The following is an 18,469-nucleotide window of genomic DNA, read 5'->3' on the forward strand; positions in this document are numbered from 1 at the left end:
CCGTAGAAAGTACATACAGATACACACATCTGCCGTTACTGGGAAGTCGCGCATGCGTAGACGGGGCACGTCCAATTGATGGACACTATTTTGATCCACTTTTTTTTTTTTTTTATAATTGATTTTAAATAGTCAGCGAAAACAGTAAAGCAACAAACAGTGGAATTAAGGCTGAGCTTCCAGACTTTAGCCTGGATGGAGTCCTCCATTAGGGGTCAGCACGGTCCCGCTGGCCGAGTTCAACAACTCGAAGGGCGGAGACTCCCAGCTGCGACGATGAGCAAAAAGTGAGGACGATCAAGTTTGGAAATGTTGAGAATCTTCTCGTCTTCGACGCCTTGTATTACCAACGTGTAGACCGCCGAAGACCGCTGAGGCCCACGTCGAGTCCACGCAGCGGTTCGCCTGCTGCCGGCATGGCCACAGCACAAAGACCGACGAGCGGATCAAACAATGGCAACCTGCCGCTGACGTGCACGACTCGTCGCGATGAGGTGGTGTCACCCGTGGAGCAACCGAACCCGAACCAATCGTGAGAGTTTTGATGGTTGAGTGAGAGGAACTCTTCGAGTCCGAATAGAGAGCTACACGTCTGTGCTTGCGTGAGGAGGAGGATTGCACTGTCAACAGCCGAGCGTCGCCATGTGCAGCCGGGCTACGCGCTGGTGGAGTGCCGCTGCGTGCTTCTGGATGCTAACACTCCTACACACCTCCACAGGTAACAACACGCACACACAGTGTTCCATTCCAATGCAGTACTCTTTAATCATTTCATATATCACCGTATGGAGCTGCAGGGGAGGATGAAACAATTCTAAATGGTGACCATGTGGAATACATGGCTGTAGATAACAACAATGTACCTCACAAGGCACCTGTGTATGATCGTGTGGCTTAGTCGAATTAGCGTTGTTTTTACATATCTTAATAATATGAAACAGTCCGAATACAATAGTGCATGGGTGTCCAAAGCGGGCACTTGGGGGCCATTATAAAAACATAATTCAATATGAAATCTAAAAACAATTACAGCAAAAATGAAAACATCAGTTTCATTTTGCAAGAATAAAGAAGCGATGGTGAGGAAGCGAATGCCATTTTGGTAACACAGTTGAAACATTAAAGAAAGATGTTCTTTTTAATGTCGTATGAAAAACAAAGAAGAAAGTTGTCATTTTTTTTAAACGAGGCTGCGGAAAAACTTATGTTCTGACTAGTCAAACTATTGTGGAAATAAAGTCATAATTATGAAAAGGAAATTTGCAAGAAAAAGTAGAAATAGTTGGAAAATGTTAATTAAAAAAATAGCAGCAGAAATGAAAAAACAGCTGTAATTGTATGAGAATGAAGGCAAAATCTGAGGAGGAAAAAGTTGTGTTCTCACAAGAAAAATCTCAATTTTAGGAGAATAAATAGGTAATATGAGTAAAATATCATTTTAGTTGCATACATTTGAAACAAGAGAAAATACATAAAGAAAATATGTAAATAGTTTTACAAGTTGCAACATGAGGAACAAAATAAAGTTGTCATTTTTGGAAAATGAGGTTGGGTAAAAGTTATCTTATGGAAATAAAGTACAAATGTGATGGGAATGAAGTGATAACATTATGAGAAGATTCTTTAAGAAGAAAGGTGAAACATTTGGAAGACTAAAAAAAACTGCAAAAATATGAAAATTCATGGCAAGGTTGCATCCTTTGATATTAGACCATGTGCCCCCCACTCTAGCGGTTCAGAATGTGGTGGAATGATCCATGAGGCCTAAAAATGGCTGACGTTGACTTTTATACTGGGTAGCAGCGCTAGGTGTCATTTCTTCACCTTTTAATGTCATTTGCAGGCCACAGTATGAAAGAATATCATTGGTACTGTTTATGTTTGCCCCCCCCCAGGTGCAAATGTGTGTATGATTGGCAGCGCTACTTCCTGTGAAGAATGTCTCCTCATCCACCCCAGTTGTGCCTGGTGTACACAAGAGGTAGACACTTCCTGCTGTTCCTGTGCTGATTGCATGCTCCTTGGTGCTTACCTTGTTTTTTTTGCAGGACTTTGGGAGGGGGCACACCCTGACTTCCCGCTGCGACTTATTCCACAATTTGCACAAGCGAGGCTGCGAGAGCCGCTTCATGGAATACCCGACTAACAGCATGACGGTCCAGCAGAACATGCCTCTGAGCTCTAAAGGGTCCGGCTACACGCAGTATGACGTGGTCCAGATGAGTCCTCAGAGGATCTCCATCAGCTTGCGACCAGGTGAGCGACTCCCGCCTTTTCCTGCTGAGCGGAGCGGCTAACTCCATCACGTCCATCTCGTGCAGGACAGCAGACGTGGTTTGACCTGCAGGTGCGCCAGGTGGAGGATTACCCGGTCGACCTCTACTACCTGATGGACCTATCCCTTTCCATGAAGGACGACCTGGACACCATCCGTAATCTGGGCACCAAGCTGGCCAAGGAGATGGGCCAGCTCACCAGCAACTTCAGGATGGGCTTTGGCTCCTTCGTGGACAAGAACCTGTCACCCTTCTCCTACACGGCACCCAAGTATCAGGAGAACCCGTGCAATGGGTAAGAAACATCTTCACACCTTTGGGGTGGCCCTTTCATTCTCACAACATTCAGTATGTTTCTTAGTATGTGTACGCTATCGCTGTAATGTCTCTCCTAGTTTTCCCTCAAACACCACTACTATTCCCACCATTGTTCTTATAATATCACTAGCATTTCTCCTCAAATGACATTTTTATTCTCATCATAACATCATTACTATTATACTCACACACTTCAACTAATAACCTGAGATTTCCATAATAAAGTCGTAAATTTACAAGAAAAAACTCATAAGTTGATATCCTTCTGACACGTATGTAATATTACAACGTCAGTAAATGGTCTTGCACTTGGATCGTGCTTTTCCACCTCCAAAGCGCTCATAGTGCTTTGACACTGCTAGCACATTTACATACTGATGACGCAGCAGCAGGAGCAACTGGGGGTTCAGTATCTTGCCCAAGGATACTTCGACATGACCACAGGACCGAACCCACAACCTTCAGGTTGGGAGACGACCACTCTACCACTTGATCCATGCCTCCCCCACTTGATTCTCGTACTATTACGACTTTTTTATAGTAAATGTAGAACTTTTTCCATCCATCCATTCATCCATTTTCTATCGCTTATCCGGGTCCGGGTGGCAGGGGCAGCAGTCTCAGTAGGGAAGTCCAGACTTGCCGGTCCTCTGCCACCTCTTCCACCGGGAGGACACCAAGGTGTTCCCAGTCCAACTGCGAGACATAATCCCTCCAGCGTGTCCTAGGTCTGCCTGGGGGCCTTCACCTGGCTAGGCATGCCTGGAACACCTCACCAAGGAGGCTTCCGGGAGGCATCCGGACTAGATGCCCGAGCCACCTTAACTGGCTCCTCCATGTGAAGGAGCAGCAGCTCTACTCTGATTCAACCCACCCTTTTCTGACTGAGAACCATGGCCTCGGATTTGGAGTTGCTGAGTCTCATCCCAGTAGCTTCACACTCAGACGCAAACGGCCCCAGTAAACGCCGAAGGTCACAGCCACATTGGTCCTTCTGTGTCCCACGTGACGCCACACAACATCAGGACCACATCGTGTTAAAATAGCAGAGACCAGATCTTAAGGCCACCAAACTGGACTCCCTCGACTCCTTAGCTGCGCCTAGAAATTGTGTCCATGAAAATGATGAATAGAATGTGTGACAAAGGGCAGCCTTGGCAGAGGCCAACGTTCACCGGAAACAGGCTGGACTTACTGCTGGCAATGGCAACCAGGCTCCTGCTCCGGTTGTACAAGGACCGAATGGCACGTAGTAGCGCCACCAATCCCGTACTCCCGGCGCACCCCTCCTACAGGACACCGTGAGGGACACGGTCGAATGCCTTTTACAGGTCCACAAAGCACATGTAGACCGGTTGGGCAAACTCCCAAGTACCCTCCAGTACCTTTTAGAAGGGTGTAGAGCTGGTCCAGTGTTCCGCGACCAGGACGAAAACCACATTGCACCTCCTGTAGCCGAGGTTGGACTAACGGTGGTACCCTTCTCTTCAGCGCCCTGGAAGACTTTCCCAGGGAGGCTGAGGAGTGTGACCCCCCCATAGTTGGAACACACCCTCCGCTCACCCTTCTTGAAAAGGGGGACCACCACCCGGTCTGCCAATCCAGAGGTACTGTTCCCCACTTCCACGCAATGTTGAAGAGACGTGTCAGCCAAGACAGTCCCTCAACATCCAGAGCCTTGAGGAACTCTAGGAGAAACTGGTCCACCCCTGGAGGTTTGCCACTGGGGAGCGTTTTGACTACCTCAGCCACGCTGATGGAACTGTCCGCATTTGTGTCCTCAGACTCTGCTTCCTCTAACCATGCACAGAAGTTATTTAGCTCCTCTGCCAGGTCGTTGCTGTTAATGGAGGAAGAGGGGGGAGGGGCTTGGCCTCTGTAGTTAGGGCCTCGATGCCCCTCATCTGTCACGGGTTGTCCTGGAAGTGTCCCTCCACCTTCCTCTTGTACGAGTTCTTAGCCTGCCTAATTCCCCTACTTAGATCAGCTGTGGTGGTGTCCTAGAGAGCTCTGTCTACTTGACTGGACTTGACTTGTCACCCAGGGCTTCCTGTTTAGAAAGATCTGGATGTGTTTTTCCTCCGAGACCTCACGGCTTCTGTATGTGACCAGGTCTTGATCCTCAAAAGTACTCCAATCCGTGCAGGAAAAGCAGTCCTGCAACTGGCGAGAGCATCTTCAGGCCAGCATGTGATGGTCTGACGGGCTGGTTTTGTTTGCCTTTGCAGGGGTGTGTAGGCTGAGAAGAGGAACAGAGGGAGGTTGTCCGATTGTCCGGGGTGGGGAAGTGGGGACGCTCTGTAGGCATGATTGATGTTCGCGTAAACATGACCAAGTGTGTTCGCCCCCCGAATGTGTCATGATAGCTATAAAAAATACTTCATTCTATCTTCATTTTCATATCATTTCCATTTTACTCTTGTACAAATATGTCAAGTAGTCCTTTGTTTTTATTTTTTAAAAGTACTTAAGAAAATGACACTTAAGTTAAATTTTTTTTCCTAATATTGGGACTTTTTTTTTTTTTTTTTTTCTCAGCATGGCCATAACAAGATAAATGTATCCAGGGATAGTGTTGGAAGTGTTGTATTATTGAATGATTGCATTGTTGGCTTTTGATATTTGATCAAGGTTGCTTTGCTTCCTGCCAAGTTGGCTGAGATGATGAAGCCAAAGTGGAAGAAGAAAAGATCTTTGCCCTGCGGGGGATCTGAGCACACTAACTAACTAAGCCTGTCAGTGCGCATCACTTGCCATGTAGGTTACCTTGTCTGGCTGTCTGTGTGTGCATGCGTGTGTGTGGCCCAGTGACAACATGTTTAGCACGTAAAAGAAAGCATTTTGAGGACACGGTGCCCCCCGCTCATCATGTTAAGACACCACTGATTGACTGATTGATTGTGTGTACCTGTTCAGGTACAAGCGGTTCCCCACCTGTGTGCCCACCTTCGGCTTCCGCCACATCCTGTCACTGACGGACCAGGTGGATCGCTTCAATGAGGAGGTGCAGAAGCAGATGGTCTCTCGCAATCGGGACGCCCCCGAAGGGGGGTTCGACGCCATCCTGCAGGCAGCGGTTTGTAAGGTGAGCAGCATCCTATATAATTATAATCATTCTATCTATAATCTGATATATCCTATATGAAAATGTGTCATATGACGGTGACGTAGTGGTTGGCATGTTGGCCACATAGTCTCTGTGTGGAGTTTGTGTGTGTGGGTTTTCTCCCTCCCACATTCCAAAAACACGCATGTGAGGTTCATTGGAGACTGTAAATTATCCATAGGTGTGAAGGTGTTTGTCTATACAACACGTGCCCTGCTATTGGCTGGCCACCAGTCCCCGCCTCTCACCCAAAGTCAGCTGGGATAGGCTCCAGCACACCACCGTGACCCTAGTGAGGACAAGCGGCATAGAAAATGAATGAATGAATGAATGAATGAATAATAATAATAACAATAATAATTGCTTTGAAGTGGTACTAAGTGGAAGTCATCCATTCCAGTACGATAACACATTGTTGAAGCTCATACAAGTATAAAAGAAGTGATCCAGTGTACATAAGTTGAAAGGTGACGTGCTTGGAGTTGCATCTACATAACAAACATCTATTGTGTTTTTTTTGGAAGCATTCATAGTTGTCAGTCTAAGTGTAAAAAGAAGCTAGCCAGAGTATTTTTGTGAAGGTTTTTATTGTATTTTTTACACCACAAAGGGACTCAGTTTGCAACATAAGAATAATTGAAAGCAGATGATTTGGTGGTTAGGAATGTGTGGTGTGACTGAAGGTTTGGCACTTGGATCGTGCGTGTGCATGTGACTGTGTGAAGTGTAAAAGTGTGGCATCACACTTGCTAAGCTAACTACTGGGTTGCATCAGGCCCGTTGGCTGATTGAAGGCATGTTGTGGGGGAGCAGGGCGCTTTTAGACAGGAAGTGCATTCTGCTGCAGACGGGTCACTCCCCGTTCAGCCCGCACCCACCCCCACCGCTGTGTTTTCATCACACTCAAGGACTTCCCTCCAAGTTGCCTTGTAATTACTGGAAGCAAGCTGCACTATTTTAAAAGCAGCAAGGATCCCCTTCCGTTCATCTGCTGTACCTTTCATAAAGGAGAACATTTACAAAGATTATTATTATTATTATTATTATTATTATTATTATTTTTATTATTATTTGGAAATTAAAAAAAACAACTATTGCTATTAATAATAGAGGTTTAAGCTAGTCACAGTTTTATAAGAATAAACTCATTATATAAGGAAAAATATCATTTTAGGGTATAGATTGAAATATTAACAAGTCTTTTTTTTTTAATAAGTCATTTTTTAGTAAGTCATAACAAAACAAAAACAAGGAATAAATTTATATTTCTTGGAAAAGTAGGTTGCGGAAAATGTTCTGTTATGAGACTAGACTCAAAAATATTGTGGGAATAAAGTCGGAATTATGAGAAGAAAATTTACAAGAAAAAAAGTTAAAATAGGTGGAAAATTATTTTTAAAATTCCTCGCTGGTAAAAGTTGCCACGAAATGACCCTGCACCTGCACGGCTTAATTTACACCTTGCCAAGTAGCGTTTACGTCTAGAGCATAACAGCATACGTGACGTACATTGTTCCTGTATGGGTATACATTATCACTACCATTTCCTGCATCCGTGAAGCAGTCCTGGCATTATTTAGTCCCGCTGTGTCCCACGTGATGCCATGCAACAGCAGGCATCACCCACAGCTTCATCAATTCCTCTATTGGCAAGGAACATACTGTACGTGATATTGTACTCCAGAGAAGAAGCTCATGGAATAAAGAAAGCTACCGGTAAATTTATATTTTCTTGCAGCTGCAGGTAGAGAATGTGCAAAGAGCAGGAAGGAGGCAATAAACTAGAACAAAAGAGGTGCTGAAAACCACGAGGAAGGTCCAAGAGACTACATAAACGACGAGAGAATTCCTCCCGACTTGCTAATGAACAGGCTCTGAGACAAAGGCCAGCCCTGGCGGAGTCCAACCCTCACTGGAAACGGGTCCGACTTATTGCCGCCAATGCGAACCAAAGTCTGACACCAGTCACACAGGTGTCAGGCCTGGCTCCAGAGGGGGTCCCCGGTGACCCGCGTCTGGGCAAGGGAAAACGTGGTCCAATGGTTTGTTTCATTATAGTGGTCTACTGAGCCACTCTTTGTCCGGTCCCCTCACCTAGGACCTGTTTGTCATGGGTGTCCCTACCAGGGGCATAAAAGCCCCCGAGAACTTAGCTCCTAGGATCATTGGGACATGCAAACTCCTCCACTATGATAAGGTGGTATTTCAGGGGGGAGGCATCATGTACTGTATGTATGATTTCTATTTCTGTTTGATGAAAGTTGTGTGTTCCTTGTGAAAAGGATGAGATCGGCTGGAGGAAGGAGGCCTACCATCTACTGGTGTTCGCCACCGACGACGTGCCCCACCTGGCTCTGGATGGGCGGCTGGCCGGCGTGGTGCAACCGCACGACGGCCGCTGTCACCTGGATGACCAGAACCAGTACAGCGCCTCCACTCACATGGTACACACAACCCCCACTCTACTTAGTGTCTGCCTTCCACCTACCCTATTCTTAATACCAATTACACCCCTGCTTAATTCACATCCCATTCTGATTGCACTTTCGGTACTCATGTAAACCTGATTTTAAAAGAATCTCACCCACTTTAATTCACACTTGATTCACACCCACTTTAATCCAGATCTGATCCAAATTGCACATCAGGTAGTAACGTAAATAAGATATAATTTTAGGTCCCGTGATCGCAAGGTGAGAAGAATTCACCTACTTTAATCTAGATCTGATCCAGACATGGCAACCGTGTACATAAATGTAACAATCACAATTCAGATTTTGCAGCTATGCTAATGTAACATGACAAAAATCCCACCCAAATTGAATCCAGATGTGCTCCACCTTGCCCTTTTGGCAGCAATGTTCTTCCGTTTCCTTGGTGGAGGTAATAGCGAGCTTGGCTTGCGGTTGGTGAGTGCTGATGTGTCTCCCCCCGCAGGATTATCCCTCTCTGGCGCTGCTGGGTGAGAAACTGGCGGAAAACAACATTTTCCTCATCTTTGCCGTCACAAAGCGCTTGTACATCATTTATAAGGTATCTCTTCATCTTTTATTCATTCTATTCTCGTCTGTGTCAGCACGTCTACCGTCTTCCTGCAAATCCCGTGCTACAAATCTCCCCAAATGTTTATTTCCCAAGAACTTCACGGCACTCATACCTGGTACCACTGTGGAGATCCTGGACCAGGACTCCAAGAACGTCATCCAGCTCATCATCACCGCCTACCACGTGAGTCTGCAACTTCCTGTTTGGAATGAACATACGCTTGCTGGGAGGGGGAGGCAAATTCTTTAAAGTCTTCTCCTCAAGCGTCTCACACACACACACACACACACACACACACACACACATGCATGCACGCACGCACACAGGGTTTGTTGCTGATGGTCCAGCTGCTTGCTGCTTCCCAGCTGGACGTGTCATGAGTGCAGAAAGGCATTATAGGGCGCTCATTAAATAGTGATCATAAATAATAATCATTACAGATAAAGACATGATACAATCCCTGAACTTTTATTGGACTTTTTATCATCCCCGCCACCAGTTTCGCAGATGTCAATCATGACAGGACACACAAAAGTCTAAAGAACTCATGTTCCAAAATAAACAGGAAGTTGGCCATTTTGGTTTGCCGTGGGGATTTTAAAAACAAGGGGGTGTATTTTGACTTTGATCAAATGAAAATCCAGATGGACGATGTTGTATTGCAAAGGATTTTAGGCAGTTCCATAAGATGTGGGCGGGGCATGGCAACAAACGATGATCAGTCAGACAATTGGCCACTAAACTGTAAACATTAATAACTAATAATGATGAAGACAACACAGACAATACGTACGCCACAAGAGTTGCGTGGGGCTGCGAGGGCCCGTTCAATGCTGCTTGCGGCTTTCATTTTATTCTTTTAACTTTGTAATTTTAAACTGATGTGAACATGGATACTTTTGGAATGGACATGATTTTGCTTATGAATAACTTGGCACAAGCTGACTTTTTCCCCATCATCTGCTGCAAACAATAAGAAACACTTACAGCAGCCATGCGTGTTCTGCCAGCAAGGTGAGGTGCTGCCAGGTGAAGGAGGAGTGTGTCTGTCGGGTTGCATTGCGGAGGTTTGAGAACTTTGAAACGGGCATTGCTCTGCTACTGCACCATCAGAGGTGGAGATCCTGCTTGGAGGATACTTCATTCACCTTTGTTTAGTGCTTGTATTTAATTACTCGCAAGAAGCACTTCCTGTCTTTCACTTTTAATGCACGGATGTCTTGTACGTATGAGGTGTGCTTTGAAGTGGAGTTATGGTCGCTACAGTCTGCCCTCATGTGAGACACACGATCCAGACAGCCCTAGTGCCGCCCTGGAGGTCAGGAGAAGCAGAGTGTAGAGCAGAGGGAGGGAGCCCTGTGGTGCACTGTAGTCTGACACTTGCTCCGAGCAGACCCAGTACTGCTAGTATTCAAGTTGATGGTGATGAAGGGTGCAGACAAGTATGTACAGGACAAGTACGTGTTTTCATCTGATGCATAACTTTGATCAAATGTAGAATTACTACAGCTTCTGCTTGGATGTTAACACGCGCCACAGCTGTTGAACTCCCATGGAAAGACATCCACATGTCACTCACTGATGCTAGGAGCACCAAGATAGTTTAGATTGCAGGGTTGGGTGATGTGGACCTCAGCATGTGTCAGGATATTTTGGGGTGTATCACGTTATGACGATATAATTAAATTCAGCTACAAACCCTAACCATATTTATTGCGTTTAGTGTCCACCAAACTAAGCGTTTTGTATTTTTGTGTCAGAAGTGTAGACGTCTTCCCACCTTTTGCCATCACAGTTGTTTGCAAACACATCTACTAGTATGCTAAGACTAAGCTAACCCCGCTAGCTTCCATTCACGCTCCGTAAGAGGAGGTTCCCCCAACTTTTTGGCCATTTCAACCTTTGTAGTTTGGGAGGAGGCGGTTTAGTGTTTGTAACGATTGTGCCATGATTGAGCGGTCTGTTGAGTAAATACTTCCCCGTTCCTTCTCACGATGACAGCACTTTCACATTGTCATTTTCTGTGAGATTCTGTGTTTAACAGTAAATTCCATTTTTATGCGGAAGTCATAGGGCCCTACATGCTGTGGTACACGTGAGCCACCAGTGCATCAACACTGCTTGTTTCCTTGTATCATTCATACCGTTGTAGTCATTTTCTTATTATCTATACAGCGCTATATAAAAATGATTGTGTGTGTGTGTAAAGCACTTCATGTACGCTTCAGATAATGCCTTGCACACTTCCACTTGCATATTTTAGATTTTGAATCTGTGTCACTTGCATTGTGTGAATATTCAAAAGAAGGTAGAAATGAGGTGGAAATACTGTCAAGCTGACGTTCCACTTCTCTGATGGCCTTTCAGCAACATCATGTGTGGAGTACGCTGTTTACCTTTAATGGTGTCAAAGTATATATTTTGGATGCAGCAAAATGTGTTTTGGTGCACAGTGAGGTGTTATACTCGGGGAATGCTCATTCATAGCAGCATGTCTTCACAAACACTAACGAGCCCCCTCCTGAAGGAAGTCAGCCAAAACACTCTTACCCGAGCATGAGCTCTCAGCAATGGCCAGTGGAAACTGGCTGGGTTAGTTTAAGTTAGCGAACTGCGGGTGTGTGTGCCAAAGTCGTGTTTTAGGTCATGTAACCCAGCGTTTTAGGATGCCCATGCCTGCTGACTTTGTGTGGGAAATAAAGACTACAGCCGCGGCTGAAAGAGACACCTAGCAACGATCTCTCTTAGCAACAGTCAAAATACATTTTCAACACACACACACAATATTTAAGGCCTTCAAAACAATGGGCGTCACACACAGTAGGCAACATGGCCTCTATGTGAAAGTTTGTGCTCGTGGGTGTCATCGTGCCACGCCGGCTTGCGACGCAATCCCAGAAAGTTGAAAAAAAGTTCAACTTTTCACAGACGAGGACCAATCAGCGGGAGTTTCATTGATCGACCAATGAGCGGACAGGATGCTAAACAGTGCGCTCTGGCAAGTAAACACGGGGTGAAAAAGTAACACTTTCTGTTCCCAGCGCTATTTGACATTTCTGAAAAAGAAGATAGAGATACTGTATAAAGAAAAAAGCAGCAGCATGGGAACTGGTTGGCGCCAGAGAAAACGTTCATTTGCACGGTAAGTTTATCTTCAGTGCTAGCAAGATACGGTACCAGCAAGACTACTCCAACAACCGCTACTTTTCCTCCTCTGACCTACTTTAATTCCCTCCACATCTGACAGCCAATCAAAACCGTGGGAGACTCGCACAATTGGCTTGCATGCGAACGCGAAGCTGCCTGGTCACAGCCGCTCGTCGCCTCCCGTGTGCAGGGTTTGCTACGCCCGCCTTGGCCATGCGTTTGGCCAATGGCAGTTGTTTGTCCTCCCGTGTGTGGCGCCCGTAAGAGTGGCCCACATCGCGTAAAAGGATCTACATCTTCTTTAATCACAAGCACGGATAACAATTTTTTTTTAGGATTCTGTCTGAGTAAAGTCATTATTATTTCTCTCCTTTTCCAGTAAATAGTTCCAGTCTGGGATGGATCAATTCATCTACAAAAGCTCCATCATGTAGTCCATCCCACCCAAGAAAATATACTTACTGTAGTTCTTATGCACAATGGCAATTTAAGATGTCCTTCATTATTTAGTGAAATGTTTAATTTTCTCTATAATTGCTCTTTGTTGGAATTAAAGATGGAATTTTCTTTGTGGAAGTCCAAGCTGATGTTCATCATGAGTTTGTTTGACTTTGCTTGAGTGTGTTTTTGCTGCTTGGGTGTTATGATGTCTCTAATGCTGCCCTTTTTGTTTTTTTCATTCTTTTTTTTGAGGTCTTTGTGCAACAGGATGGCACTGCGCTTTGGACCAGCTGGCCTTTTTAATATCCACGCTGTTAGCATGTTAGCACCTCATGTGGCGAAACAAGCACAGTTGAAGGGAGGATGTTACACAAGCACCTCCTTTATCTTCCTGAGGGCATGCCACGATAGGATGCACTGCTCCAAGCAAACATCTTAGTGTATCATGTGACCATTTTTATTTGACTTCATTACCAGTATTAGTAGTGTTTTTAAAAGATTTAGTATGTTTTTTCGAATGGGAACAGTATTGTATTTATCATTTTCATAATTGTACTTTCATTATTTTAAATCTTTTTATTTTTATTAGTGGTATTAGTCGTATTGATTTGACAGGAAGAATTGAAGTATTTGAAAACTTTTTGAATTTGGATTGTATTGTTTTTTTGTTGTTTTTTTAAATTGTGGAATAGTTTTAGTGTTAAACTATTTTACCATGTGTTATTATACTGCTAAAAATAAGCATATTGCATATTGATGTCTTTATTGTTCTTATCTCTCTCTGCTGATTGGCTGGGAGAAATCACATGGTTCTACTGCCTTTTTGCCAGCATCTAGAGCAGGGGTGGGCAACCTTTACCATCAAAAGAGCCATTTTGTAGAAGAGCCGCTCTTGTACCAAACGTAACGTGAGAAGTGGCCTTTTTCACTCCTTCCCATATTCATGTTTTGTCAAATGAAAATAAAACATCAAACGGTAAAAGTAAACATACATTTAGGAAGGTTTCTTGATGGCTCTGCAATGTTTTTTTTTTCTGAAAACGAAGGGCCTTTGAAATTTAAATACTAGAGTAGTGTTATCTATTTCATGTTCAGCATGGTAGGCTCTCATTTGTGACTCCTGTTGATGATTTTTTAAAAATGCATTCATGGTTAGCTTACCATAGTGACGGTAAAGACGAGGGTCATAGATCTGGGTTTCATGCATATTTTCATTGTCAAATTATCAAACAGTTTTCAAAATTCAATTTCACTTCGAACTCCAGGATATAAAATAAACCAAAGTAAAATAACATTTATTTAATCATTCCATGAATTCCATGAACGTTTTTCCTTTGTCATGACCAAAAGGGGCCACAACAAAGACTGGTGGGGTATTGCAGTCACTTCAAGCTATAGTTAATTTTAGCAAGGTTATATACTGTAGCTGAAACTTCACACTAGGCCTGTCCCCATAACAAATGTTGCTGGTTGATAATTGTGCTACGAATCATTGGCGATAATCGATATGATCGTCATTATTTGAGACCACTTTTTCATTAATTATACTGCATAAAATGTATGCCATATAACCGTATCGAATTCTTGCATTTCTCTTTCAATGTAGTGAGCGACACTGCTTGTGAGCACGCGCATTTTCTGCGCAGTTTTGTTTATATTTACATTGCCGACCAAACACCTCGGCTTTTCCTTGCCTGCCAACCTGTCATAGAGCTGACATCAACCAACGCTGTGTTCCCACCCCTACCCTTGCAGAACATCCGTTCCAAAGTGGAGCTGACGGTGTGGGACCAACCTGAAGACCTCAGCCTGTCCTTCAGCGCCACCTGCCAGGATGGACAGGCACTGCCCGGCCTCAGGAAGTGTGCTGACTTAAAAATAGGCGACACGGTGAGTCACACTTTTTTCATGTCTCTGTCCTGGCTGCTAAGTACAATATGACAGTGCAACAGACTTTCTGAGTTGCGTTTTTTCCAATTATGCTGTTAGGGTGGAGGTGCGGGGGGTGTACCAGTAAAAAAATGAAAGATTGATATTTGCTAACTAGTTATATGTATTGCAGCTCAGCTTTGTCATATAGGTGAATAAATAAGCATATTATTTGGAGCAACTTCACTCTTTGCTCCTTTTTTCTAAATTTTGTTCCCCCCAAATATTAATAATAAATCAATGATCTTTGTACTTTTTTTACTTGGAGTAGTTTTGATTTAAATTCAAAATGTTTGAACTTTTCTTTCAACCTGACTTTCCAAAAATGACAAGTTTTTTTTCTTTAATATTTTAACTTGTACTTATTTTTTTCCTCATAATACATGTTCCTCATAAAATATATATATATATATATATATATATATACAAACACACACACACACACACACACAGTATGTGTGTATGTATATATACAGACCCTTTCCAAAAAATTTGAATGTCATGGAAAAGTTGTTTAATTTCCATAATTCCATTCAAAAAGTTAAACTTTCATAGATTATAGATTCAGGGCCCACAATTTAAACGATTTCAAGTGTTTGTTTATTTTTATGTAATTTGGGCTTCCAGCTCATAAAACCCACGAAAACAGGAATTCAAAAAATTAGAATACTGTGAAGAAATCACCATTTACTTCTCAGTTTTTGCAGGAAAAAAAAGAAAGAAATTAGGATCACATCAAATCAATCAAAATATGGTACTTTCAAAACGATATGTCAATCAGCCTGTGGCATTGCCTGGGAGTTATGGAAGCCCAGATTTCCTTGATGCTTGCTGTCAGCTCTTCTTTGTTGTTGGGTCTGGTGCCCCTCAGGTTCCTCTTGAGAATACCCCATAGATTCTCAATGGGGTTTAGGTCCGGTGAGTTGGCTGGCCAGTCAAGCACTGTGATGGCATGGGCATCAAACCAGGTTTTGGTGCTTCTGGCGGTATGGGCAGGGGCCAGGTCCTGCTGGAAGATGAAATCTGCATCTCCATACAGATCCTCAGCAGAAGGAATCATGAAGTCCTCTAAAACATTCTGGTAGACTGTTGCGGTGACCTTGGATTTAAGAAAGCAGAGTTTACCAACACCTGCACCGGACATTGCACCCCAAATCATGACGGACTGTGGATATTTCACACTGGACCTCAGGCAGCTTGGGTTCTGTTCCTCACCCGTCTTCCTCCAAACCCTTGGACCTTGGTTCCCAAATGAAAGGCACACTTTACTTTCATCGGAAAAGAGGACCTTGGACCACTGGCCAACAGTCCAGTCATTCTTCTCCTTGGCCCAGTGGAGACGCTTCCTACGTTGGCTCAGGTTCACAAGTGGCTTGACCCGAGGAACCCGACAGTTGTAGCCCATCTCCCGGATGCGTCTGAATGTGGTGGTTTTTGAAGCTGTGACTCCCGCCTCATTCCACTCTTTCTGGATCTCTGCCAGATTCTTGAATCTTCCCTGTTTGATAATCCGTTGAAGCCCACGGTCATCTCTTTTGCTGGTGCATCTTCTCCTGCCACATTTTGCCCTTCCTCTAGACTTTCCATTGATATGCTTGGACACAGCACTCTGAGAACAACCAGCCTCCTTAGCTATGAACTTTTGTGGCTTACCCATCCTATGGAGGGTATCAATGATGGTCTTCTGGCCAGTTGTCATGCCTGCAGTCTTCCCCATATTGAACCCAACTGAGACAATTTAATGACACCTGGGGAAGCCTGTGCAGGTGATTTGAGTTTAGTAGATGATTAGTGTGTGACACTCACTTTAAAACATTCATGCCCTGCAAAATTTGGGCTGATTTCTTCACAGTATTCTAATTTATTGAATTCCTGTTTTCGTGGGTTTAATGAGCTGGAAGCCCAAATTATGTAAAAATAAACAAATAAATACTTGAAATCATTTCAATTGTGGGCCCTGAATCTATAATCTATGAAAGTTAAACTTTTTGAATGGAATTATGGAAATTAAACAACTTTTCCATGACATTCTAATTTTTTGGAAAGGGTGTGTGTGTGTGTGTGTGTGTGTGTGTGTGTGTGTGTATATGTATATGTATATATATATATATATATATATATATATACACTGTGTGTGTGTATATATATATATATATATATAAAATATATATATATTATATATATATATATACAGCATATATATATATATATATATATATATATATACACACACAGTATATATATATATATATATATATATATATATAGACATACTGCTCAAAAAAATGAAAGGAACGCTTGGAAAACACATCAGATCTAAACTGGGGGAAAATGATCTTGAATATCTTTCCTGATAATAAGTGGGTGATGTATTAGTAACAAAATGATGCCACATCATTTGATAGAAATGAAAATGATCACCCTATAGAGGGGGAAATCAAAGACACCCCAAAAATGAAAGTGAAAAAATGATGCAGCACACTGGTCCATTTTGCTAAAATGTCATTGTAGCAACTCAAAATGATTCTCAGTAGTTTGTGTGGCCCCCATGTGCTTGTACGCATGCCTGACAACGTCGGCAACGTCGACAACGTAATGACACTACGGATGGTGTCCTGGGGGATCTCCTCCCAGATCTGGACCAGTCTTTCTTTAATATTTTAACTGTATGCTACTAAAATGACATTATTTGTCTCATAGATTTACAACTTTTTTCTGTAGATATTTTGACTTTATTTTTATCAAATTACTACAGATTTTTCCATGTTTAGTTTTCTTGTTAAATGATATTTTTAGAATGTGTCATGGGCCAATGGAAAGAAACAGCCAGGGGCTGCACTTTGTTACCAGCATTGAAGTTATTTTTCCACGTGTGGTGAATACAAGCACAATGATGCTGGAACATCTTATTTCCAAAACATCCCGACGTGGAGCTCTGGCTGTGGCGGGACGTGGCCGAGTTTGAGCACACACTGGAGGCCGGATGTGTAAACACAAAGTAAGAGACACGACCAGGCATTCTTAAATAAACTCTGCTCAATCCACTTACTGTGTGGTGAAATGAAAGCCAAGCGACTGTTGCCATGGAAACCAGACAAGCTAACTGCTCAGCATGTGCATGCAGAAAGCTTGAGGAGCTAGCTAGCTATCTATCTCACGTCTCCTTGGCAGAGGCGCTTCATTCCTCCTTTTGAAAGCTGCAATGCGCCCATGGAGAACAGACTGCGGGAAGTCAGTGCAAACGTTCACTTTGACTGCTCCTGTCACCACCTGACATACTGTAGGCCAGGGCTGCTCACACTTGTAGCCTGTCAGCTATTTTTAAAAAGTCCCCAAAATCTACCTGTCAGTCAAAATAGCTACGCAGCGTTCATTATACACACACTTCATGTATTACGTCCAGTTAGCATTTGCTATCAAGCATTACCCATGTACAAGAAATGAAAATGATGATGCAGCCCAAGTCAAGGCAACATTAAGACACATTTTCCAATTCATGGTGAAATAATAGTTTAAGAAATGGAAGTGTAGAAAACACATATTTCTATAGTGGAGTTCAGGACACCAAGAAAAGGTTTTTTTTTTCTCGATAAGTAGCCACTACAAGTCAACATATAACGTTTCTTACAGATATAGACATCTCACCACTCACTCAGTTTATCCATAATCGCAATAATGAAGATGAAAGTTGCATTTCCATGTGCAGTTAAACTTCACCACTTCTTCTTTGCCGCGGGGGATCAAGAGTGAATCATCAGGGGAGCTTCACGTCGGCTGACCGATGTCATATGAAATGTGCAAAGTGATATTCATGCAATCGACCCAAGCTACCTTCACGATCAACCCGTTGCATGTGATGGAGCTTTGATGTGACTAGCTTAGGAATTAAGTCCAATGAAGACCACGTCCATTGTCTCCACGCTTGTTTGTGTGTTTTTCATATGGCAGCATGGATTTACTCTTCATTCTCATGCAGTTTCACCGACATGTCAACATTTTGTCATCAGGTTTGATGGCGATGTGGTCCAGTGTTCCCCTAAAAAGAGCACATAAAGACCCACAAGGCGTACATGCATGGATGAAAGGAAAGGCGTACATGCATTTCAGTGAAGATTTAAATGTTGAGTGAGTTGTAGAGGTAGAGGAATGATACGTGTAGTGTTGATACTCATGCGGTGTAGCAGTTACCATAGCAACCACTGCCCTG

The 18,469-nt window shown here is 43.4% G+C and overlaps 1 protein-coding gene across 1 annotated transcript in view; it reads left to right on the forward strand.

The window, feature by feature from the left end:
* Positions 1-115: 115 nt before the first annotated feature.
* itgb5 (integrin, beta 5) overlaps positions 116-18,469 on the forward strand; it is a 51,339-nt gene continuing 32,985 nt past the window's right edge. The window contains exons 1-9 of the mRNA XM_054786752.1: positions 116-718; positions 1,896-1,981; positions 2,049-2,256; positions 2,322-2,571; positions 5,511-5,679; positions 7,983-8,144; positions 8,638-8,733; positions 8,839-8,928; positions 14,089-14,223. Coding sequence (XP_054642727.1) covers positions 643-718; positions 1,896-1,981; positions 2,049-2,256; positions 2,322-2,571; positions 5,511-5,679; positions 7,983-8,144; positions 8,638-8,733; positions 8,839-8,928; positions 14,089-14,223 — 1,272 coding nt within the window. The 5' untranslated portion in view covers positions 116-642. The remainder of the gene's footprint in view (positions 719-1,895; positions 1,982-2,048; positions 2,257-2,321; positions 2,572-5,510; positions 5,680-7,982; positions 8,145-8,637; positions 8,734-8,838; positions 8,929-14,088; positions 14,224-18,469) is intronic.

This window comes from Dunckerocampus dactyliophorus, chromosome 9 (genome assembly GCF_027744805.1).
Source record: "Dunckerocampus dactyliophorus isolate RoL2022-P2 chromosome 9, RoL_Ddac_1.1, whole genome shotgun sequence".
Classification (NCBI taxonomy): Eukaryota; Metazoa; Chordata; class Actinopteri; order Syngnathiformes; family Syngnathidae; genus Dunckerocampus; species Dunckerocampus dactyliophorus.